Genomic DNA, 25,339 nt, shown 5'->3' with positions numbered 1-25,339 from the left:
TTCCATTCACTAATCTTGTTGCCCTTCTCTATACTCGCTCCAGCAGATCTACATCCTTCTTGAAATGAGGCCTCCAGACCTGTATACAGTACTCAAGGTGTGGCCTGACCACTGCCTTATACAAGGGAATAATCACCTCCTTATCCCTGCTAAAAAAATTCCTATATATCATTGTCAATATACCATGAGCTACTCTTGCAGCCCGTCTACACTGCTCAGAGAACTTCATGTCTGCCTGCACAACCACCCCCAGGTCCCTTTCATTTTCTACCACTGTCAGTGTAGTACAACAGAGTTGATACGTTGCTCTGGGGTTGCTGATTCCCATATGGGACTGTATCCTACATATGGGAAATATCCTACATATGACAAATGTAAAATACAAATGTATTTTACATTTGTCAATGTTAAACTTCATTTGCCACATCTCAACCCATCTGCTCAACCTTTCCAGATCATGTTGCAGCAGCATAGTGTCAGTAGTGTCCTTGACAACCCTGCCAACCTTCATATCGTCTGCAAACTTGGACATTAAGCTTGATATATCATCATCAATATCATTTAGAAATACAGAAAACAATAATAGACCCAACACTGAACCCTGGGGAACTCCACTAATAACATTAGTCAAAGGGCGCTGCCCATTGATAACCACTCTGTCTTCTTCCACACGCCCACCCCTTTATCCACAGCAGTAACTTGCCCTTAATATCACATTTCTTCAGTTTGTACAGCAGTCTTTTATGTTTAACAGAATCAAAGGCTTTCCTGAAATCGAAGTATATGATGTCAAAATTATTATTTGCATCCAGTTCCTTGGTCACTGCATCACAGTAACCTATCAGATTGGTTAGACATGACTGCCACTTAACAAATCTCTGCTGTGACTGCAGTATAATTGCATTCCTGTTCAGATGGTCCTGCATTACTTTTTTTTAACCAGTAACTCAATTATTTTTTCTGGAACAAACATTAATGTAACAGGTCTGTAATTATTTGTGCCACCTTTTGATCCTAGTTTATGAATTGGGGATACATTTGCACAACTTTAGTCCACAGAGACCTCTCTTAACCCACAGATGCTCTCATAATTATGGCTAAAGGCTTCTTTGCTGCTCTCATAACACTGAACAACAAATTCTGGGTCATATCTTGTTATGGGCATGAAAGCAAGTACATTTTATAGATTTTGGGATGCTAAACACAGAAATAGTGCTTAAAATGGCAGACTGGCTCTTGTTTTCAAAATAAGCAGTTTTTCTGAAGTGAAGCTTCTTTAGGCACACCTAAGACAGTTTTCGCATGGGAGTAATTTGCATCTGCGGACTGACAAAAATCGCCATGAAATGATTCAATCGCCCACCATTGTACCACTACGTACTTTGTAATAAACGTAAAACAATTGTAAAATATTAAACCACTGTAACAACTTACACAACTTTTGAAATAATAAACAGTTCAAAAGTTTCTAAAGAAGTTTCACTAAACTTCCACTGTGTGTGTTCGCACACACACACAATATTTTTTATATTTATACAAGGTATTTTTTATTTATATGGCAGTAAGATGTAGCTACGAACATACCTGTATCAAACAGAACCTTTTCACTATCCAACAATAATCAGCTAACGTGGCAGCATTTCATTTGACAGTGTATCTTTGTTCCATCACTGATGTCCTGATGGAAGCACTCAACATATTCATTGCTGATGGCACCACAGTTTGGTGGGAAGAGATTCAGGTGCAAGTGCAAGAAATGCATCTTCAACGACATGTTGCATCCCAGTTTTTCGTAAGAAGTAATGAGATCTTCCACAAGCTGCCCGTAGTTGCCAGCTTTAACATTTCCTAGAAAACCAGCTGAAACATTTTGAAAGGCTTTCCACACTGATTTCTCACTATCACTAAGGAAACATTCGAACTGTTTGTCTTTGAAGTTGCCTAATTTATGGACCAATGAAAATGCATGACTAATCTCTGTATTAAGTCTTGGAAATTTCTCTTGCAAGTATGTGAATGCAGGACCATTCACTTCCAAAGCCTTCACAAAATTTTTCATGAGCCCCAGTTTGATGTGGAGTGGTGGAAGCAAAACTTTATTTGGATCTACCAGAGGTTCAAATGCTATGTTCTTCATTCCAGGTGTTAATGATTTTCACTGAGGCTTCTCACAGTGCACATCCTTGGCACAACTATCTCACTTGCAGTAAAAGCAACAATACTTAATGTAACCCTTTTGTAGTCCTAATAAAATGGCAATTACCTTTAAATCACCATATATCTGCCACTCATACTTCTGATAGTATACACCTAATAGGATGTTCTCCATGTTTGCATATGTTTCTTTTTTTGTGAATGGCATATGCAAGAGGTATTGAAGGCAGCATATTCCATCTCGTAATAACACAGCCTTAAGACTAACCTTAGAAGTGTCTATAAATAGTCACCATTCTTTGGAAATGTGCTTCATGTTCATTGCTGCCATAAGACCATCAACATCCTTACAAATAGTGAGTTCACCTTCTGTTTGATAGAATTTATCACAGTCTTTATTTCGAGTACAAAATGTTGTCACTTTTAGAGAATGATCTAGAAGATTCCACTGTTGTAGCCTAGAGGCCAAAAGCTGTCTTATTCTTCAGCAGTTCGAGATCCCTGATGAGGTCATTAAGTTCACTTTCTGTGATCACGTGGTTCCGAAGGATAAAGGTTTAGACAAAATGGTGGATCCCTTGATGTAGACGGCTGCTGTACTTCTTTGTGTATATCAAGTTGATGTTCATCAGTGTCTTCATCACAGTGTACAGAAAAAACTGTCAGGTGGTTCAGGAATAGGTAGTATTTCACCACGAGGCATGGGAAATTGCAGATGGTATATTTGGGTACATTGCTGTCCACTTTTTCTTCATTATCATACATTTTCTTATAGGAGGCACATACTTTGTACAGAATGTACAAAGTATGTGCCTTTGACATGATTTGTTGGCTTCCTCCATATCATGGGCAATTGTGAAAGGCATAAAACATCCCTTTCAATTCACCCACTTGTTGAGTTTTGATGAACAAGTAGTGCAGCATTTGTGTAGCCCAGTCCTTGTCCTGGTCACCTACTTTACACCCAAAGTACAAGAAGTAGGCCTTTTTTGAGGTTTGAGTTAAGGGATGCTTTCTTGTGAAGCTAATGCGACTTATCCACATATGGAACAAAAGTCATCTGGACTATCAGCTCCTAGCATAGTGTACATACATGTGTTATTACTCTTAGTTATCCAAACACACCCATATATTCACATTTGTTCCATGATAACCCACAGCAGGGCCTGAAATCCCAGACACCTCACTTTCCAGGCTGCTGCATGTACCAATAGCAGCAATGCATGAATCATTTTCACCTCTGCCTGCAGCTCAAGCTAAACTATTAGTCTGTGTACTTCTCCAAGCTAATAGTTTTCCGACCCACCTGTCACTGCCTCGATAGCATCAGCAAATATTCTTTCACCACTTCTATTTTCAAGTATATGTCATATCTGTAAAAAATAGTCTCTCCTGTTAACAAGCACAGACCATGCTGAGAAAAATTCTAACCCAGGAGCCTTGCACATTCTCTCCAGGGCCAAATTGATTGTCAAGGCTCTCAACCTGTACTCTCTCCTATCGTGTTTGGGCAGAATTGCAGAGACTTTCAAATTCAGTCCTTAACTTTTTCCCAACATTGCCCTGTACTTGTTAAGTAAGTCATCAGATCTCTTACTCTTAATATCATTAGTGCCAACATGTACAACAATATCACCTTTTGAACCAGACAAGTGCAAATACTGTATTTATAGTTGCAGCTTGCTTCTTTTTCTTATTCCACTAGTTCAATAAACATCCAGTCTTATCCTAGTTGCTTATCCTATGTGAAAATGGAAAGATTTATTTTCATTTTCACACAGTCAAGATGGGAAAATAAAACCCAATATTCTCACAAGAAACTATGTATCTTGCTTCCTGCACTGTGGGAAGGTGTGGTTTCAAATTTTGCACGAAACCTGAAAATGGAAACAATTAATAGCACTAAATATATATATAATAGTTTTTTTTGATAATATTTATATACATATATGCACGTTACCTACTCTTAGTTACCTTTAGGTTCAATTTCATGCATTTAATGGCCTTTAAAAATGGAAAAGAATAAGAGATTGACATTTCTATTTTATGTCTAAAATGTTTTTTTTAAATAAAAGGTATAAAACACAGTATGTTTTTTAAGAGTTTTAATTTTTTATTAAAAAGTACATACAAGGAGTGCTGCAATTTATTAAAGAAGAGAAATATTGGCATGTATTTAAGCAGAATTTAAAAAAACAAAAAAAATTTCCAGAAATTTAAAAGAAAGTTCAGTGTTCTGGCAGTGATTCTGTTACATTATGGAGTGTCACCTCATTGGGTTAATCAATCCCTGAAGACAGAGCACAATACAAAAAAAAAAAGTACCAAATTTTATAAAGCCATTATAAAATGATGCCTATGAAGATACAATCTACATAGGGGCTATTTCTCTATCTCCCTCTCTCCAACTGCCTCATATATGGAGTGTGGGCAGCCCCGTTAAAGTTTAATAGTAGTGATGCACCTCCTCATGACAAAGAATATGTACCGGTGTGAGGCTTCCTAGTGCTGCTTGTCACTGGTTCTATGTTGCTGGTTAGACAACAAAATGCCCAATACCAAATGCAACCAGCTTGGCTGCACTGATTACATCAGTGGAATATGGCAGATACAGAAGAAACTTAGGCATCACCCAGACAAAGTATACAACACAATCCCAACTTTTTAATTGTTTATCTAGATATGCTATTGTAAAGCTTCCTTGGGTATTTTTATTAAGCACAGTACTACACTACATATAAATGTTAGTGTTATAATAAAAAAATATAATTACACAAATAGAAACAAGAGCACTTGGGTGCAGCCACCCCAAAATGCTAATTTGTACTTTGGATGTCAGTCATTATGTTTGTTTACATCCAAAGTACAAATTAGCAAGTGTTTTATGACTATAAGCACGTGGTACATCTACACAAATGCTGATTGGCATGCAGTGGTATTTTCCTAGCATATTATACAAATTAGCACAATATAAGGTAGCTTAATATGAGATGCCACTATATTTAGTTACTAACCTAACTTTCAAATTAAGAAAACTGCTGTCAGAAATACTGTTTTATGCTTTAATGCAGTATTTCTAGCAGCCAATTCCTGATCACAAGGGAAACCAAAATATAACTTAGGCACTCGCCCATAACTGTAAGACTAAAGTGCACCTACATGTATTATAAGAAGAGCATTTCAGAAATTTCCTGCCAGCAAGTAATGATTTATGCAAATGAGCTCTTGTTAAAGGGTAGTATTAGTGCTGGTATTGGCTGTCCATTGTATATACACTCCAAGGGAAAGCAAATACTCACGCAGATGAGTTTCACACATGTTCAGACTGGTTAAATTTCATGTGCAGTTAAGAATACTTCTGCGTCACAACCAGTTGAAGAAAGACATGTGCCATATTTGAAAAGATAAAACAGGGATGCACATCATGTTCTTTCCCACTAGAGGCTCATGCTTCACCATCAAGGGCCATTGCAGCATAGGATTTTTATACAATTTTTTCCCCCCTATGGTAACCTCAAACATAAGGTATTAGAACCAACAGTACTTTACAGCCAAGCAGACAATACCAAATTCTGTAGTTTGAGCCTAAGTGACCATATTCTTTTCAATATAGTAACTGTAACCCTCTCTGATCTATTTGGCCATGCTGGAGTACAGAGTAGAAGATTTTCTATGCTGTTGAGTAATTGCTTGAGTTTCTCTAAATTTTACAATTGAATTTGTTTGTTTGTTATTTAGTTTTTAGGAGCATTAGCAACTAAGGCCATATTGCTCCGGGATATGCGGTGGTCATTCCCTGACCTTTCCGCATCCTCCATATTTGGTGGTGACGAATTGAATTTGTTCAAAAATGAGTAATTGCTAGTGGGTTGATGCTTATGGAATCCATATTGTCAAATGTTCATCAGATGAAAGGTTGACAGACTTCTCCATTAATGTGAGGAGTTGAGATAAGAGCAATAGGGCAATAACTGGAAGTGGGGGAGGATGTCATCCCTTTTTCGAGAATTGACCGGATATGAGTAAATTTCTGTGCAGAAAGAAACCATCAATGGAATGAGAGAGAAAAAAGGCAACACAAAATGAGAGTAAGCTCTGAAGCATAAGTTTTAAGAACAAGTGGAGAGGTGCCACTGCAACCTGGAGATGTCTTGCCATCTCAAGACTGATAAAAATTCTAATGTCCTACTGTCTGAAGACTAGGAGAAACACCAAATGGAACATGTTCAGTATGACAAGAAGTAATTTATTACCAATATCACTGATGAAAGAATTAAAGAAAAGGTGAGGATACAACAGAACCAGAAATATGGATGGACAGAATTTGTCCAGAGACTAGATGGCTCAATTACCATTCGGTAGTTAAGCCTTTTGGTCTCTAGCCAAGGTTCCCTACTCTTAGCTTGCTCAAAATAGAGTTTAGGTTAATAGCTTTTCTACAATTGACATAAGTGTGAAAAAAAATTGTGATCCATGCTAGATCAGAAGCTAGAACTACCAGAAAATGGTATCATGCTATGCAATATCCCATCATCAGGATACTCACTGACCTTAGGGTGCAATTTCCTCCATATTTTCCACACCCAACCCCATGTGATTACTTTTTATTTGCTTTGCTGAAGGTGCTTCAGAAACACCAGTTTGAAACTGCAAATGCCCTCATGCAGCAAAATTACTCCTGCACCAGTAAGACCGTTTACAGTGCAGTAATTGCCTGTCTGCCTCACTGATGAGAAAAATGCACCAGTCTTGGTGATTACAGTGAATATGGGAGGAGTGTATCTCTTTCCTTAGCTGGCTGCCACTTCATATTTCAACACCTTTTCTTATGTGACCCTATATTTTACAGCATCACTAATCCTACCCACACATGCTGTTTTCATGTTAATTATAATGAGATCAGTATTAAATAAAATACAGTATTCCAGAACACATGATGTTACATATTACAAAACATGAGAGAAAATGTATTCAGTATAACATATTAGCAATTTTTTAAATGTCACACATCATAAAATTAAGAGAACTTACAAAAATGCAAAACTAAAATAATTACTGCTTGCATAAAAAGTTCAGTATTGTGATTTGGTTATTCCAATTGACTGAAAAGTGAATATGGTAATTATTTTCATCTTTGAAGGTTTATGATCAAGAGAATAAATAAATGTTTAGTTTGAACTGATATTACATACTGTACAATAATTAGTTGTTTTTAATAAAACAAAGATTAAATATTTCAACTGTCGTGCACTTACATTTTATTGGTTACAATATAGTTTACATTGGTACATATTCAAAATTTGAATTTTAATCCACTGGTTGTTGGGGGGGGGCGCCTCCGTAGCCAGGTGGGAAGGAGCAGCAGTGCGTAGCACACGCTTCTTGATTAGACCGGGGTTCAAGCCGGTCACCACCAAATACTGAGGATGCGGAAAGGTCAGGGAATGACCACCACATATTCCCAGAGCAATATGGCCTTAGTTGCTAATGCTCCTAAAAACCAAACAACAAACAAAACTGGTTGTTCGAATGCTCATATAACTGGAATGCTCTAATCCTTGATTGTGCCAGATAACAAATACATTGTTGGATTTGTTATCTGGCAAACAGCTTTCACTCCATAATGACAGAAATTTTCTATGTAAGTACTGGACAGAAACAGGAATTTCTCACAAACAAATGCGGCAGACCAAACAGCAGAAAGAAAAACAATTTATTATTTTATACAAGGGCCTTTACACACACGCTATAAAGTCCTTGTGCAGTTTTAAATTTTCATAACTTCCGTTCTATACATGATAAAATCAAACATAGTGGGGTGTACACAGTCAGCAAGCAGTCGACGATAGTGGAGACCAGTGATACATTGTTCCACATGCACCAGGGGTCAAAGTTCCTGCCAGTGAAATGTGCCCCACACCACACAACTGCCTCTACCAGCCTGCACTTTTGATATCATGCATGATGGATCAAGAGCTTCAATGTTGTTGACACCAAATCCGTATACGACCATCCATGGTGTGGAGCAAATAACGTGACTCATCTGACCAACACACCTTCTTCCAGTCCAACTTGCATGCTCTTTGCACCAGGTGAGTCTTTTAAGAAGATGAACCTTTGTTAGGAGAGGATGCCGTAGGGGTCGCCTACTGGTATAGTCCATACGTGTGAGCATGGTCATGGCAAATATTGTTCCATGTTGGCCCATGTTGTATTGGGTAGTCAACTCCTGAACGGTGCTGTGCCTGTTTGCGTCATCAGACCCAGCACTCACCTCTTAACTTCAACCTTTCGCCGACCTCTGCAGTTTTGCTGTCGGGTCGTTGTTTGACCATTTTGACTCCAGTCCTGGTAAACTTTAACTACGGCCACTCTCGAACACCCCACCAGTTCAGCCATTTGGGAAATCGAGGCACCAGCTCGTCAAGCTCCCACAATCTGTCCTTTATCAAAGTCCGATAAATCCTCCTTTTTACCCATCATGCTCGGAATTTTACTACCTACTGAACCACTGACATCTTATCTGTGCTACGTAGGTCGACTACCGTGCACTCTCGTACACAGTCAACGGGTCACATTCACTTTTCATAAAGATGGTCATAATTCAGTGATCACTCAGTGTGTATGTATGTATGTATGTATGTATATATCCAAGTATGAAAAAGCAAATAGTAAATTTTATAATAAATATGGCGCCTCCGTAGCCAGGTGGGAAGGAGCACCAGTGTGTAGCACACCCTTCTTGATTAGACCGGGGTTCGAGCCCGTCACCACCAAATACGGAGAATGCGGAAAGGTCAGGGAATGACCACAGCACATCCCCGGAGCAATATGGCCTTAGTTGCTAATGCTCCTGAAAACCAAATAACAACAACAACATAATAAATATAAATATTATAATAAATATTAAATAGTCACATAACCAATTAATGCCATCTAAGACGATTAAACATTACATCGGTCTGTATAAATATGAATATGAGTTAAATTAATAGTGGTAAGAGTTTTTAAAGTTAAAATATGATATACTAGCTTATCAGGTAAACCAAAAACCATTGCGGGTACCCAATGTGACCTGGAAAAAATATAAATATATGCCATGACATAAGCAATAAATTATAAAAATATAGAAAATATATAAAAAATATAGAAAATATATAAAAATATATTTTTATATATTTTCTCAAAGACATTCAAAGACATTCAACGTTGATGAAACAGGTCTATGTTTAAAATGTTTGCCAAACTAAACACTCACATTTAAAGGTGGTAAAAATAGTAAGGAGAGAATTAGTCTTGGTTGGTGCAAATACGGCTAGTAATAGGCAAAAGTAAACAACTCAGATGTTTCAAAGTAGTAAAGTCATTACAGTTGGATTACAACTACAACAAAAAAATCTCTTGGATGACAAGTGAAATTTTTGAACAGTGGATTTTAAATTTCAATAGAAAGATGAAAGAAAACAGAAAAATTACGTAGATTGTCGACAACTGCCCTGCTCACCTTCACTTGGTAATTTCTAAACTTATAAGTGTCAAGCTTGTTTTCTTCTCTCCAAATACCTTGTCTAAACTGCAGCCAATGGATCAAGGCATTATCAAGAATTTGAAAATGCACTATAAAAGGCACATACCGAAAAAAAATTATACTGAGAATAGAAACCAACTAAACTATAGATTCTGTTATAGATTTGAAGATGTGCATATCAGATTTGGTGAAAATGTGGAGTCAAGATGTGACAGAAACAATGATTAAGAAATGTTTTGCAAAAGCAGGTTTTGCTAAAATGCCAATTAACAGCGATGAGAATGATGAACTACTACAAGATATTAAGTAATCTTGGGAAAAACTCCAAGCGAGAGGTTTGATCAGTGGAGAAATTGTTCTTGACGAATTTTTTAGGAGTTGATAATGATGTCATAGTAGCTGAATATATGAGTGACTTCAACATTTTGGAGAATTAAGACTTAATGACAATATCGACAATGATTTGGATGAAAATGAGGGCAACGAAGGCAATATTAAACCCTCCAAACACAAAATGTTGGCAGCATTTGAAACTTTGCATTGAGGCCTTCAGTGTAAATAAAATGTGCCAGAAAATATATTTGAGTGTTTAAAAAAAATGTGAACATTTTTATGAACAATGTACAGTAAATTCCAGTATATAACAAAAAAAATAAATAAATAAAATAAATAACCAAACATTTTATGAAATAATCCTTAAAAATGTACTAATTGCATGCATCATGCAAGTAGTCATTTCTTAATATGTTATGTATTAATAAATTGTTTTAAAATGTTAGAAAGAAAGTTTATTCATTCCCACTTATTTATGATTTATTTCCCATCTTTTACTATATTTCTGAATGTTGAATTACAGTTTTTTCCATTGCTGAAAAGGTCATATTTCTCTAGAATGAAATTTCTGTTTAACAAATTTTTCAAGCGAACAATCAATTTCCTCATATGGAGGTCCACTGTGTACACGCACACACATGCACAATAAGACAATGTAGGCACATATGAACAAATAAGGATAACCTTTGGCCTTACAACTCATCACTTCAATTACTCTTTAATTTCAAATCTATTTATATTATCATTTCCTTTCATTCAATGTTCTTAAATCAATATAGTGTGAAAGTAGATTAGTTACTTGTCTTGAATTTCACTAGTCCATTATTGCTGTGCTTACCTTAAAAATGACTATATATATATATATATGATATTAATTTAACAAAAAGGAAATAAAATACACTGTAGGAGAAAGTTAAAAATTTTAAGAGATGAAAATTGTCATATAAGACCTAGTTCAAAGCAACCAAGATAAATATAGATATAATATAATGGAACTGACATTCTTTTTTCCTTTTCACCATTGGATATTTAGTGATATTTTGCTGTTTAGATGTAAGCATACATTTCAGTCTATTGCATCATTATAGCTGGCATAATTCATGTTTATTTTGGCATTTATACACCCTTATTAGGCTTTCATTTATTTATTTAATTTTTCTAAATTATTTTATCTAGTTTTTTTTTTTATTATTTCTATTTGCTTTTGCCATATTTTTTTTCTCTCACAGTTTTGCCACACACAGCTTCATTTTATTTTTAAATTGTTTTTGGAACCCAAATATGGAAACCAACAATTAATTATAATAATTCTTAACTAAAAGAACTCACAGCCACACTGTGTTTGAATAAAAGATTTATTGAAAGCACTGAATAAATAAATGATATTTGAAGATTAATTTCTTTACAATTTTCACCATAGCTCAGGAGATAACACCTTCTCTTTCCCAATATTGTAACTAGCACAAACCCTATTAGCTTCTTAGAGTGCCTTCTTGAACACTTCAAATAATAAATGCACAACAAACTTTACAACTAACATGACCTCAGTTATAACTCTGAAATTATGAAACATCTAATGCTATTCTGACTTTTCTCAAAATTAAGATGATAAAAAAAAAAAAAAAGTACAACTTCATTCTCTCTTTAATTTGTTTTGGCTAACAGAATTTAAACTATTTAGTACAGCAATTCCAAAACAAGATGACACACAAACAGAAGATATACAGAATTGCTTAATTCCGGGTATGACTTTAGTGACAAAGTTTGAAAACCATTGGCCTAGTAAATGCAGCAGTCTTGGTGCTCCCAGAAGAACAAACCTCATGTTTCCATGAGTTGCCTTGGCATTGTACTATTTTAAAACAAAGACAGACAAACAGAGGTTAAGTTAGTCTGTCTTTGTCTGAAAGAAGAGGCCACTACTATGACACATTTTTTCAAGACTCACTCATGATCTTGTCAGATGTCAACTGGTCAAAAGAAATGAAGTTATATGATAAACCACCAAGTCATACATGAAATTAGACTTCAAAATTATCTACTATCTGATAATAGACGAGTAAGTCTTGAAAGCAGTCTGTCAAAGCAGTGTCTCATCTCTCAAGCAACTGGCAGACTAACCTCTTGGCAATGCCATTTTTTTGAGGGTCATACAATAACAAAACCCATGGAAACAAAATTTATTCTAGTACAGGCATTAAAGACTACTGTCTTAACTACCTACTTAAAGTTTTATTGCACACCATTCATCCCAACAATTTAAATCAGTATGTCCAAAATATGTATGCAGGTAGAACATCTGGAATCTGTCCAAAAACCAAACACTTTTTAAAGCCCACCCCCCAATTTTCTCCCTGAAACAGTGTAAAACTTATTCTCAGATTGCTTCTGAATGATAAACTGATTCCTGTAATATGATTATTTTGTATTTTATTATAATTACTGTATTTAACATTAAATATTATTTTACTTAATGCTGCCTGAATGGGATTTCTGCCAGTTCAAGCACCAATGTAAAGTGACACATATCAATCAAATTATACACATAGGTTTGAAATCTAACATAAATCATTAATTGGATTTTCTTTACTAACTGCTAAATCGTCAATTAGTGAAGAACTAGTTTTTTGTGAGATATGGCATTATGCTGTTAGTTATTGTTTTGTTTTATTTATTTCAGAATTACATTATATTTCAGGCTACACTGTAAATTTAACTTAGTAAATACACCAAAAAGGCCAGCAGATAACACCAAGTGTAATGGTGCGAAGCAGAAACACTTTTCACTTTCTACAACAAAGTGGAGTTACTGTGCAAAGTGGAATGTCATTAGTCTGTTTGGGAATTAAGGAGTATAGGGTTGCTAGATCAACCATTTGAAGAAAAACTTAAGAAAAATACAAGGAGGAAATTATGGGGTTTTTTTGCTGATATACTCGAGTGAGTATGGAAAAGAGGAAGACATTGCACCGGTCAAAAAATAGCGACTAGGATAAAGTAATGATTCAGTTGGTTTCACCAGCATAGGAGCGAGAAAGTGCCACTGTCAGAGCCAATGATTACAGTGCAAGCAAAAGTGTTTCACAATGAACTGAATTAAAAGTATATTGTGATTATTCCACCGGTATAATTAGTGTTAAAACTGCATAACACTGTAAAAAAAAAAAAAAAAATTGAACACTCCTTAAACTCCTGATAACTTACAGCACAAGAATTAATCAACCTACATCACACTTTCATATTGTCACTTAAAGAGAAAACTAATATACATTTTTGTAAGTAAATAAAATTTCTTTAATTGATATTTTAATACTGTGATGAGTTATATGAACTTAGATGAAAAGGTTCCCAGCATCCCTTTAATGGGACAGGGGATGCTAAGAATCCCAGCTCAAAACGGTGGATCTTTTGCAAATTGGAAATGTTCTCTGTATAGAAATGTTCAATTCCATAAAATGTTCAATATAAATGTGTAGAGAAATAGAAGCTCTGCAAAAAAAACATGATGATTTCAATCTTCACGAAAAGATTAGAGATTTCAGGAATTAATAGAAGGAAACAACCAACTTCAATCCAAAATGAAAAAGGTGAGATTATCATGGAAGGATCAAAAAAACTGGACATGTGGACTAAATACATAAAAGATCTCTTCACTGACAGTGAATGTGGGTTAGATGACAACAACGATGCAGTGGTAGGGCCATTCATCCTAAGATCCGAGGTGGAGAGGGTGATTAAATCAACGAAGAAGGGAAAAGCCAAAGGACCTGATGAAATCACAGCGGAAATAAAATTGTTCGACTACAAAAACACAGATTTCTTGTTAAATTATTTAACAGAATTTACAACACAGGCAACATCCCTTGGGACTGGCTGATATCAACATTCATCACTCTTCCCCAAAAACTGAACACTAGTACTTGTGGTAACTTCAGACTAATCAACTTGATGAGCCAAGCCCTCAAAATGTTCCTAAAAATAATTCAAATCAGATTTTCAGGAATTGTGAGGAGTCGATGGATGATGCACAGTTTGGATTTAGCGAAACACTGGGTACAAAAGAAGCACCATTTTGTGCCCAGCTCATGATGCAGAGAACAGCAGATTGATGCTCATCTTTGTTTTATTGACTTTGAGAAGGCTTGGTGTGTTGGACTTTGATCAAGTTGAACACACCAAGCTCATCAACATCCTAGAGGATGTCCGGCCTTGAATAATCAAACATCTGAATAATCAAACACCTCTATAGGAACCAAATGGCATTTGCTGTAGTTGATGGCAGAAAGACAGAAAACATCAACATTGAACGTGGAGTGAGGCAAGGATGTGTACTCCCCCCCCCCCTCCTGTTTATCATTTACTTGGACGTAATCTTCAAGAGAGCATTAGATGGAAGAAATGAAGGAATATCTGTCAATGGTAGAGTGATTAAAAACCTTCGCTATGCAGATGACACTGTACTTTGTACAACTAATATGCAGGACTTACAGATACTCCTCAATTGTGCGAGTAAAGAAAGTTAGAATGGGCCTCGGGATTAATATCAACAAGACTGAGCTCATGGGCCTTAACGGGACAATGCCAACATCTCCCCTCACATTAAACGAAAGACCGATAGAGTTGACAAAATCGGATATCTAGGCTGTTGGATCAATAACAAAAACGAACCAGATATGGAAATAAAAGCAAGGATTGAAATGGTCAGGCAGTATTTTCTTAAAATGAGACCTGCATTATGCAATTGAAACCTGGATCTCCACCACCACAGAATCTGGATGATGAGATGTTATGTTTGATCAGTTTTGTTGTGTGATGTCGAGACAGGGACACTGAAAACTAACATCTCAAAAAAACTAGAATCATTTGAAATGTGGACATACAGAAGAATGCTAAAGATACGATGGATAGCAAGAGTGACCAATGAGAGTGTCCTGCAAAAGAACTGGAAAAACCTGGGAATTGCTGAAGGACATATTGTTATTGTTATTTGGTTTTTTTTAGTAGCATTAACAACCAAGGCCATATTGCTCCGAGAATATGCGGTGGTCATTCCCCGACCTTTTCGCATCCTCTGTATTTGGCGGTGACGGACTCGAACTCCGGTCTAATCAAGAAGTGTGTGTTACACACTGCTGCTCCTTCCCACCTGGCTACGGGAGGCGCCTCTGAAGGACATAAAGAAAAGAATAATGGCATATTTTGGACATCTGATGAGGAAAAATAAATATGCAATTCCACGGCTAATTATTGAGGGGAGAATGGAAGGAAAGGGGAAGTCTGGAGAAGACATACATCGTGGCTTGATAACATTAAGAACTGATCAGGACTGAACACCAAGCAGCTGTTCAGAGCTACCAGAACAGAGAGACATTTGCCGTGGTGGTTGCTGACCTCTTAGGAGATGGCACATAGAGAAGAAGAAGATGAAAAAAAATTCAAAACAAAAACTATGCTAAAAGTGTTGGTAGCCTGTTCACTGGCAGTCAGCTGCATAATTTTTGTCAGAAAAAATACAGGAATAACAAGATGAGAATTGAGAAATGTGGGAAGAATGTATTATCAAACTATAAATCATCAGCACTTGATTTTTTATAATGGAACATTATCAAAGCAATTTTGTCAGTAATCATTTGACAGTTTCATTGTCTGGATTTCTCAATTGCGGGCTACTTGTTTCAAATTTTGAGCTAATGCCAAAGGGAATAAACAAATCAGTGGGAATAATATAATTAATTAGTAAGTTAATCATGATGATGAAATGGCAAAAAAGGAGTCAGTGTTGCTGATAGAACAAATACTTCTGTTTTTGACAGTTTATGCTTTTTTAGAATTATTGTCCAAAAACTGCAGAAACCCAAAATCCACCAACTGTCAAGCCCCAAGGCTACTGAAGATTTCAGACATTCTACCTGTGTTGTCGTATTCAAAAATAATTTTAGTAAAACATGCCAATGCCAGTTATTAATCATCCTGATCAGAAAAAATATACATATTAAATTCAATTTTCATTTAATAAATACCAGAAACTTTAAAATATTACAAAAATTGTTTTAACAATATGCTATTTGTTTAAATTTTTTGTAAGTACTTCTTGAAACATTTTTAGTGCCTTAATTTCACTAGGTGATCTGATATATTTTTCGATTTCAGAATCACAAATTTCTTCATCCAAATAGCTATCCTCACCATTGTGCCTAGAACTATCATCATAACAAGATTCATTTATTTTTCTTCTTTTCTGACATTTTCTAAAAGTACTGAATTCATTTTCTTCTAAATTGGTGTCTTTATTCTGTTTATTTTTAATACATTTGTCTCTTTTTAGTGCAAATGAATATGTCAAAATAGAATCTAAATGATTTGTTACATTTTTTTCATTTATTTCACTATTTTCTAACCAAGGAATTGCTTCTGCAAGTTTCAAGAGAGTAGCAATCATCTCTGTCACCAGTGGTGATGACTTCTCATTTGTCATTGTATACTGGCGACAAAAAGAAGGATATGTTTCTTTCCAACGTTCTGGCCTCAAAGATTTCCATGCAAGAAATGCAGCGGCAACAATTATTTTTGGTGTTCTTCCAGTTGTAAGCCAACATTCTTTTGCAAGAAGAATAACTTGCTTGGTTTTTTGAATCACAGCAGATTTTTCTTCTTTAAAATTAAGAGTTTCCAGAATCTGGGGTATTAAATCTTCTATTGATGGTGCAGAAACCTGAATTTGAGTAACATCTAGTAATTTCTTATAAACTGAATTGAAATCTGTTCCAGAGCACTGTAAAAAGTTGCAAAGATGGGAAAGTATAATAGGCAAGTTCCTCTGCCTTGAAACCACATAGGTGCAACCACCAGCTAAAATATTTTTTTTATTTATATGTTTATATTTGAAAGCACTGTTTTCAACCACATTTAAATAAAGTTTTCTTATTTCATCACTAACTTCCTTACCCAAGTTGAACTTTATTGCTAAGTCTTTTAACTTCCTTAACCCTTCTTTTGTGCCTCTAGAATTTTGAATTGAGTTCTTATGCTGTAAAGATTTTGGAAGTCTGTTGGCACTCAGCTTAACACAATTATTAGTAATCACAGTACTACCTTCAAGATTAAAATCTGCAGCAAAGCTGACTTCCTCTAGTACAGTGCCACAATTGCTACACACCAGATGGACCTAAAAACAAATTAACTATATTAAATACATCAATAAAAATAGTTACTTAAGTATATATTTGTACCACAATACATTTGTGCCCCCATATCCGCTGATTCAGTTACCTGCGGTTAACAACGGGGAAAAAAAAAAAAAACGAAAAACTTAACACGTACTCCTCGCATGTCCAATACGATGCTTCCCTTTATTTTTTACAATATCATCAACATTATAATGGTTATTTAGAGATTTAACGGATGCACAGTTTTCAAACCTTTTGAATAATTTCAAGTTTTTGTTTAATTTGAAAGCACAACTCTTGCATTTGTCTATCATTTTCGTGATTTCTAAACAAAAAAAAAAAAAAAAAAAATCCGACATTCCTGACATAAATAACGAAACAAAATTTGTCCTTTTGCAGTGCGACGGAACACAACAATCGACCCGACGCACTAAATCAAACAACACCTGGTCTTTTTTTTTTGAACGATAGGTGTGAAGACAGTGGGAGTTGCAAGAGAATAGGTACACTAATCTCCCAATGACAACTTATAACGCTGATTGTTGTCGCTCATTTACGACTTGCAAAATATGTTTATACCTATTCTAGTTATTACTTGAATTTTATGATTTCTGGTCGATTTTTTTTTTTTTTTTTAATTTGGAGTCTTGAAGGTGTCGCGGTTAATAACAAATCCCAGTAAATTGAGAGTCTGCTGTACTTTATTATTATTGTATTTAATGTTGGTAATGTCTTACTGTGTATTTAATTTATCAATTAAACTTTATTATACGTATGTACAAGAAAATCACATTATATACGGGGTCAACAGGTGTTTGCTTATATCCGCAGTTTCAGCCATCCACGGTACATCTTGGAACATATCCCAAGCGGATACGGGGGTCATACTGTATTTCAATTAGCTATCCAAGTATAGGAATTTTAGAATTCCAGGAAATAAAAACATCAGTTTTTGTTCATCACCTATCCTATTATAATGTCACCAATAAAACTCTGAACCCCTAGAACTGTGGACCACACCTTAGAGATTAAGTGATCAAATAAAAAGACTGTTAGCCAGCAACTGGCAAAGGCTCTGTTTGTGGCCATCAATTACATAAGTCTTTTGACTATTATATTACACTGATGTTACTGTCTTTCCTGACACATTATGCTTACCATATTAAAATTCTAATACACCAGAATGATATTTTATGTCCATTATATTAGAATATGTTAATTTAACCAATATTTCAAATTCTAATTATATAACTAGCATTGAAAACAAGCATGTGAGGTTCAATCTGTTGGTTCAATTTGTTTGTAAACTAACACCCCAGTGTTAGTTTACAAACACCACCAGTGATTTTCCAATTGGATATTAATCTAGTTCTAGTACTTTCTGTACAACTATTTGGTAGTTTCCTATTACTTTCCCATAGTTTGATACAGCTCAGACTAGCTACAGTCAGCTCTTGCTCTCCAAATATTGCAGTCAGTGTTATAAGAATCCCCAGTTCAACCATACTACTTTCCAAAAATTGCAATGTCTCAACCAGACAGTTAAAAGTAGAACAAGAATTAAATCTACCTATGCTTTTAATACTGATAAAAAATTTTGCCTGTTTACCCTCTACCCCAAAAGGTGTTTCTCAAAACAGTCACCACTGCTTCAAGGGTAGCAAAAAATATCATACTTGTCAATGTTGGACTTTTGAGAAGTCAGAGACTGGGTAATTGTAAGCACGAGCCTTAGAGATTAAATTCGCTAACATATTTGCATTTTATATTAAAATACAGCCATAGATTGTTTACCAATACAGTATGCTTTCAAACATTCACTTACCTAACATTTTTCTGTTTCCATATTTGTGGTTTGTTTGCCCTTTTCAGAAATTCTGAGTCAAAATTTTTATTTATAATAATGGTATATCATTAGACTTGGCTGTCAGGAGCATTTCCAAAGCTTCACCAAAAGATAATTTAACTTAGTCCCTCCCCACCTCCCCTGGCTGAATATTATCATCATTGCCATGAGGAACTGTTAAAATGTCAAGCATGATTTTAGATAATTTGTTAACAATTCAAGCTCCCTTCTGCATCTGTCAGTTCTTCAACCAAGGACCACTGTACAATAATTCTTTCATAACAGCATTCAGTAGGTTCTCATAGTGAAATTCACAGAAAAGATATTGACTAGAATTTGGGGGCTGGTCACTCACACACTAGCAAGGCTTTTGTGGATTTACTGGATGATTGTTTTCTACATCAGCATGTTCAGGAAGCAACTAGAGGGAGTAATACTTTTGATTTGATTATCAGTAGTGATTCTTCAAGCATTAAGAATCTGCAGGTAAATGAACCAATAGTTGGCAGTGATCACAGTGTGCTGAAATGGGATTTACTTAAAGACCTAACTACCATTAGGGGTAAAGGAAAGGGTTATTGCTTTCGTAAAGGCGACTACGATGGACTGAGACAGTATTTAAATTCTATACAGTGGGACCAACTGATGATGTTACCAACAGCAAATTCAAAATGGGAAGCATTCGAAGAACTTATCTTGGAAGCTACTAGGCTTTACATACCAACTAAGAAATATTGTTCAAGGTTTAGGCCTAAGTGGATGTCAGATGAACTAATGAGACATATGGCAGAGAAGAAAAATGCATGGGATACATACAAATTAACACATGACACAGAAGCCTATGATAGAAACAAGTTGATATGTAACCAAGTTACAAAGGAGGTTAGGCAGGCGAAGGCAGATTACGAGAAATCCTTGGCAAGGGATGCAAAGAAAAACAGCAAAGAGTTCTTTACTTATGTAAACTCTAGAAGGAAGGGGATGAATCAGATTGGTCCACTTGATATCGATGGGTCAACTGTTGATGATCCTGCACAGGTAGCTAACAAACTGAATGAATATTTTGCATCGACATTCACACATGAGGAGTTATTCAGCGAGGGGAATGCCAGAGGTGTATTCAACTCTGGCAGTAAGCTAGAGAATCTTGTAATAACTGAGAGTAAAGTGGAGGAGAAATTGTTGAAGATAAATACAAGAAAGGCACCTGGGGTGAATGGGATCTATCCAGTTATATTAAAGGAGGCAGCAAAGGAAGTAAGCAAACCCTTAGCCATAATTATGAGAGCTTCCTTGGACTCGGGGGAAGTACCCATGGACTGGAGATGTGCAAATGTGACCCCAATTTACAAAGGAGGATCAAAGGGCGACACAAGTAATTATAGACATGTTAGTTTAAATTCTGTTCCAGGGAAATTAATGGAGGCACTGGTTAAAGAAGCACTGCAGGATCATCTAGACAAGACTTCAGTTATAGCTCAGACACAGCATGGTTTTGTTAAGGGGAAGTCTTGCCTGACCAATTTGATTGGATACTATGATGCAGTCACAAAAGAACTGGATGCAGGGAATAACTTTGATATTATATACTTGGATCTTAGAAAGGCTTTTGATACTGTTGCACATGGAAGACTGCTGCACAAATTGGAGCAGTGTGGCATTGGAGGCAAATTGCTGCTATGGATGAAGGGGTGGTTGAGGGAGAGAAGACAGAGTGGTAATCAATGGACACTGCTCATCGTGGACTAATGTTATTAGTGGAGTCCCTCAGGGTTCAGTATTGGCTCCATTATTGTTTTCTGTATTCATAAATGATATTGATGATAGTATATCAAGCTTAATGTCCAAGTTTGCAGACAATACGAAGGTTGGCAGGGTTGTCAAGGACACTACTGACACTATGCTATTGCAACAGGATCTGGAAAGGTTGAGCAGATGGGCTGAGAGGTGGCAAATGAAGTTTAACATTGACAAATGTAAAGTACTACATATGGGAAACAGCAACCCCAGAGCAACGTATCAACTCTGTGGTACTACACTGACAGTGGTAGAGAATGAAAGGGACCTGGGGGTGGTTGTGCAGGCAGATATGAAGTTTTCTGGGCATTGCAGATGGGCTGCAAGAGTAGCTCATGGTGTATTGTCGATGATATATAGGAATTTTTCTAGCAGGGATAAGGAGGTGATTATTCCCTTGTATAAGGCAATGGTCAGGCCACACCTAGAATACTGTATACAGGTCTAGAGGCCTCATTTCAAGTAGGATGTAGAGATGCTGGAACGAGTAGAGAAGGGCAACAGGATTAGTGTATGGAACAAAGGGGTGCTCTTACGAAGAAAGGCTTAAGTTTTGCAAATTACAGTGTCTGGGGAATAGGCACCAGCAAGGTGATCTGATAGAGGTGTATAAAGCCTTGAATGGTTTGAGCATGCTCAATGCTGATGGGATTTTTCCTCTTGCTCAGAATAATCACCTGAGAGGGCATAAATTCAAATTGAGAAAAGACAGATGTACGATAGACGTGAGGAAATTTGCCTTTAGCCAACGGGTGGTGTGGAAGTTGATAGCCTAAATAAGTTTAAGGCTCAGCTGGACAGGTATTTCGAACGAACAGAGGGGTGAAGTGGAAGTGGTTATTTTTTATTTATTTATTTATTTTTTTTTTTTTTTTTGGCTGATGCTGCATAAGCTTGCTTTCTTGCATCAAATGCCTCTGCTAATGGTAGAGTACGGTATTTATTCAAAAGTAATTTAATCTAATACCTGTAAACAATACTGTATAGTGTATAAACAAGATACAATATACAAAAACAAAAATAAACAAGAGGTTGTTTTTTTTTTTTGGTTGTAAAATTTAAAACAGTAAAAAAGATAAGCAATCAATTGCATGCACAAATTGCAACTAACACAATACATGCAAGTGAGATATGGTGTAACAAGTTTATGAAGCTTAAAAAATAGAAATGAATAAAGCTATATCAGGCTTCATGTCTAAGTTTGCAGATGATACAAAGGTTGGCAGGGTAATTAATGACAGTAATCAAGGTAAGGTACTGCAAAATGATTTTAAAAAAATTAAGTAAATGGGCTCAGAAATGACAGTTGAGGTTTAACATTGACAAATGCAAGGTACTGCATATGGACCAGATTAACATACCAACTGTGTGGTACTACTCAGGATAGTGAAAATTAAAGAGACCTGGGGACAATAGTGCAGACAAGCTACCAGGACAGCTCATGGGGTTTTGTTAGTGATATATATATAGGAATTTTGCTAGCAGGGATAAAGAAGGTGATTATCTCATTGTACAAGCAATGGTTACGCCTCATTTTAGGAAGGATATAGATCTGCTGAAACAGGTTCAGAGAAGGGCAATGAGATTGGTGAAAGAAATGAAAGGGTGGTCTTATCAAGAAAGGCTTCAGTTCTGCAAATTGCAGCCTCTATAGACTAGGCACCTGCTAGATGATCCGATTGAGGCATTTAAGGGTTAAATGGATTGAACAACTCAATGCTGATAGCATTTTTCCTCTTTCTCAGCCTACATACGATGGAGTACAAATTTAGGAAGGAGGTTTGTCTTCAATCAGCGGGTGGTTGAGTGTGGGAACAAACTTTCACCTTTTGTTGTGGAAGTGAGTAGTTTGAATAAGTTCAAGGAAGAACTAGACAAATTATTGAAGGGGATGGACAGGTGATGTGGGAGTTTTTTTTTTTTATTATTATTATGCTTTATAAACTTGCTTTCTTGCATTATATATCACTACTAATAATAACACATATCTACCTTCATTTTTTGTCCCCCAGTGTTATGTCACACCAAACTGATTCAACATTGCCCTAGTCACCGATACCCACTGGATGTGCTACTTTAGATTTTATGTTCTTTTTAACTAATCATAACCCCTCTCCCACCCTCCTGCCCTGTCCATACATATTGTACTCTCCATATTCAAATTCTGAACACCTTATTTCTGTGCTACACAATGTCTATGATATTCCCACAATGTCTGTATTTGATAACTTGACCAGTACGACAAATTTGCCTATTTACTACATTTTTTTACTAGGAATGTAGTAAATTTATTTACTACATTCCTAGGATTAGTGTAAATGCAAGTATACATGGAACAGTTTTTACTCTCAGCCCTAACACTACCCATGTATTTGCTTGTTCCATGAAGGCTCCCAGTGTGCCTCTAAATCCTTGGCTCCTTGCTTTCCATGCTGCTGCATCTTCCAACAGAAGCAGCCTGGAATGCACAAATCACTTTCACCTCTACCTGTGGCTACTGTTGAGTTATTAGTCTATGTATCCTATCAAGTCTAGCAATTTTCCAAACCCATCTAGCACTGCCTTGTTTGCATTGGCATATATTCTTGCATGTCTTCTAGTTAAGTGTATCCCATCCCTATAGAAACAGTTTCTCCTGCTAATGAGCACAGACCACACTGAGAAAACTTCTACACCATGAGCCTTTCATAGTCTCTCATCCTGTACTTCCTCCTATCATGTCTGAGTAGAATTGCAGACACTTTCAATTTCAATCCAGCTTTTTCTGAGCATTGCTGTTTACTTATTAATTATATCTTCAGCTCTCCTCCACTTAATATCAATAGTACTAACATGTACAACAGTGTCATATTTTGTGCATTATTGTCACAGTACTGATACGGGTACTACTTTTTTTTTTTTTTTTTTTTTATGTAAACCCCAAACACAAGAGGTATTAGAACCTATAGTACTTAGTACCGTGCTTGGGTTGGAGGTTGAGAATACGAAAGAAGATATTTGTTGACATTGGATTTGAACTTCTGTAGACTGTAATTTTCAGGAAATACGTATGAAGGAAGGTTGTTCCAGAAAACAGCAGTTGAATGAATAAACGAGGAAGATGACAAGTTGGTTCTGTGAGTTTGAAGTTGGACAGTAAATGGATGTTGGCTGGTGGCGGCACGTGTTTGGACCGTTTTGAAAGAGAGAGTGGAAATTATAGAAGCCAATTCACAAGAACGAGCCCGTGGAAGTATTATGCAGCAGAAACAGTACGTCTATGAGAGAGCTAGGTGGAGAGACACTGTTAGAGATGAATCATTAATTAACCTAACTGCCCACTTCTGAATGGAATCAAGAAGCCTGAGAGAGGTTTTGGGGCACCACCCCAGTTGTGGGAACAATATTCCATGGTAGGGTGGATTTGCGATTTATACAGAGTGAGCAGCTGTTTGGAAGAAAAGTACCGCCAAGAGCGAAAGAGAAAACCAAGTTTTTTAGATGTGGAGGAAGCAATATTTGTAATGTGCTTGTGCCAAGAGAGATTAGAAGTCAGGGTAATCCCCAAAAGAGATATATCATTTTTCCTAGAAATCGGAATGTCACTAAAGAAAAACATAGGAGCAGAAGAATCCTTTTTGCGAGATATAACACAAGACTGAGTTTTAGAAGGGTTGAAATCAACTAAGTTGTCTTTGCCCCACTGGAGAATTACCTGAAGATCGGCATTTAAGGAATTGGTAGCAGATTTTCGAGAAATTGAAGCTGATTGAGCAGGACAAGGTTTCTCAAAATAGAAAGTTGAATGCAATGTGCTATCATCGGCAAAACTATGGATAGGATTTCCAGTAAATGGAAGAAGGTCATTAATATACAAGAGGAAAAGAGTGGGTGAAAGAACTGAACCTTGGGGGGACACCGGCATTAGTGGAGAAGTTAGAAGACAGAGAGCCATCTACCATCACCCTCAGTGAGCGATCACAGAGAAAACTGGATAACCAATTACTAAAAACAGTTGGCAAACCATAAGATGGAAGCTTGTTTAGAAGACCTTTATGCCAAACACGATCGAAAGCCTTTGAGATGTCAAGAGCAACTACTTGTGTTTCCCCAAACCTTTCCATTGAATTAGTCCATAAATGGGTAACATAAGCAAGAATATTATCAGTGGATCGACACTGACGGAATCCATACTGGCAATCATTGATCAGACGGAAGGTTTCTAGGTAGTTTAAGAGTTGGCGGTTAATTGATTTCTCCATTATTTTAGAAAGAGTAGAAGTAATTGCAATGGGACGATAATTGGATGGGAGGGATTTGTCACCCTTTTTAGGAACTGGCTGGATATGAGCAAATTTCCAAGCAGAAGGAAAAACACCTTTGGATAAGAAAGTGAAAAAAGTCAGCAAAGAATAGGAGTAAGTTCAGGAGCACAGGTTTTGAGAACAAGTGGAGAAATACCATCGGGACCTGGAGCTTTCTTAGCATCAAGATTCGTCAAAATCCTTCTGACATCCTTTTGACGGAAGACCACAG

The 25,339-nt window shown here is 36.3% G+C and overlaps 1 protein-coding gene across 1 annotated transcript in view; it reads right to left on the bottom strand.

Annotated features, from left to right (window-relative positions):
• Positions 1-15,766: 15,766 nt before the first annotated feature.
• The window catches only part of LOC150078363 (transcription factor IIIB 50 kDa subunit-like), a 57,214-nt gene continuing 47,641 nt past the window's right edge, over positions 15,767-25,339 (bottom strand). Inside the window, exon 3 of the mRNA XM_090384543.1 lies at positions 15,767-17,180. Coding sequence (XP_090240669.1) covers positions 16,077-17,180 — 1,104 coding nt within the window. The 3' untranslated portion in view covers positions 15,767-16,076. The remainder of the gene's footprint in view (positions 17,181-25,339) is intronic.

Source organism: Mastigoproctus giganteus, chromosome 11 (assembly GCF_048544385.1).
Source record: "Mastigoproctus giganteus isolate SK-2022 chromosome 11, ASM4854438v1, whole genome shotgun sequence".
In the NCBI taxonomy this organism is placed as follows: domain Eukaryota; kingdom Metazoa; phylum Arthropoda; class Arachnida; order Uropygi; family Thelyphonidae; genus Mastigoproctus; species Mastigoproctus giganteus.
The sequence above is the reverse complement of the archived record's forward strand: the minus strand, read 5'-3'. Positions and strand labels throughout refer to the sequence as shown.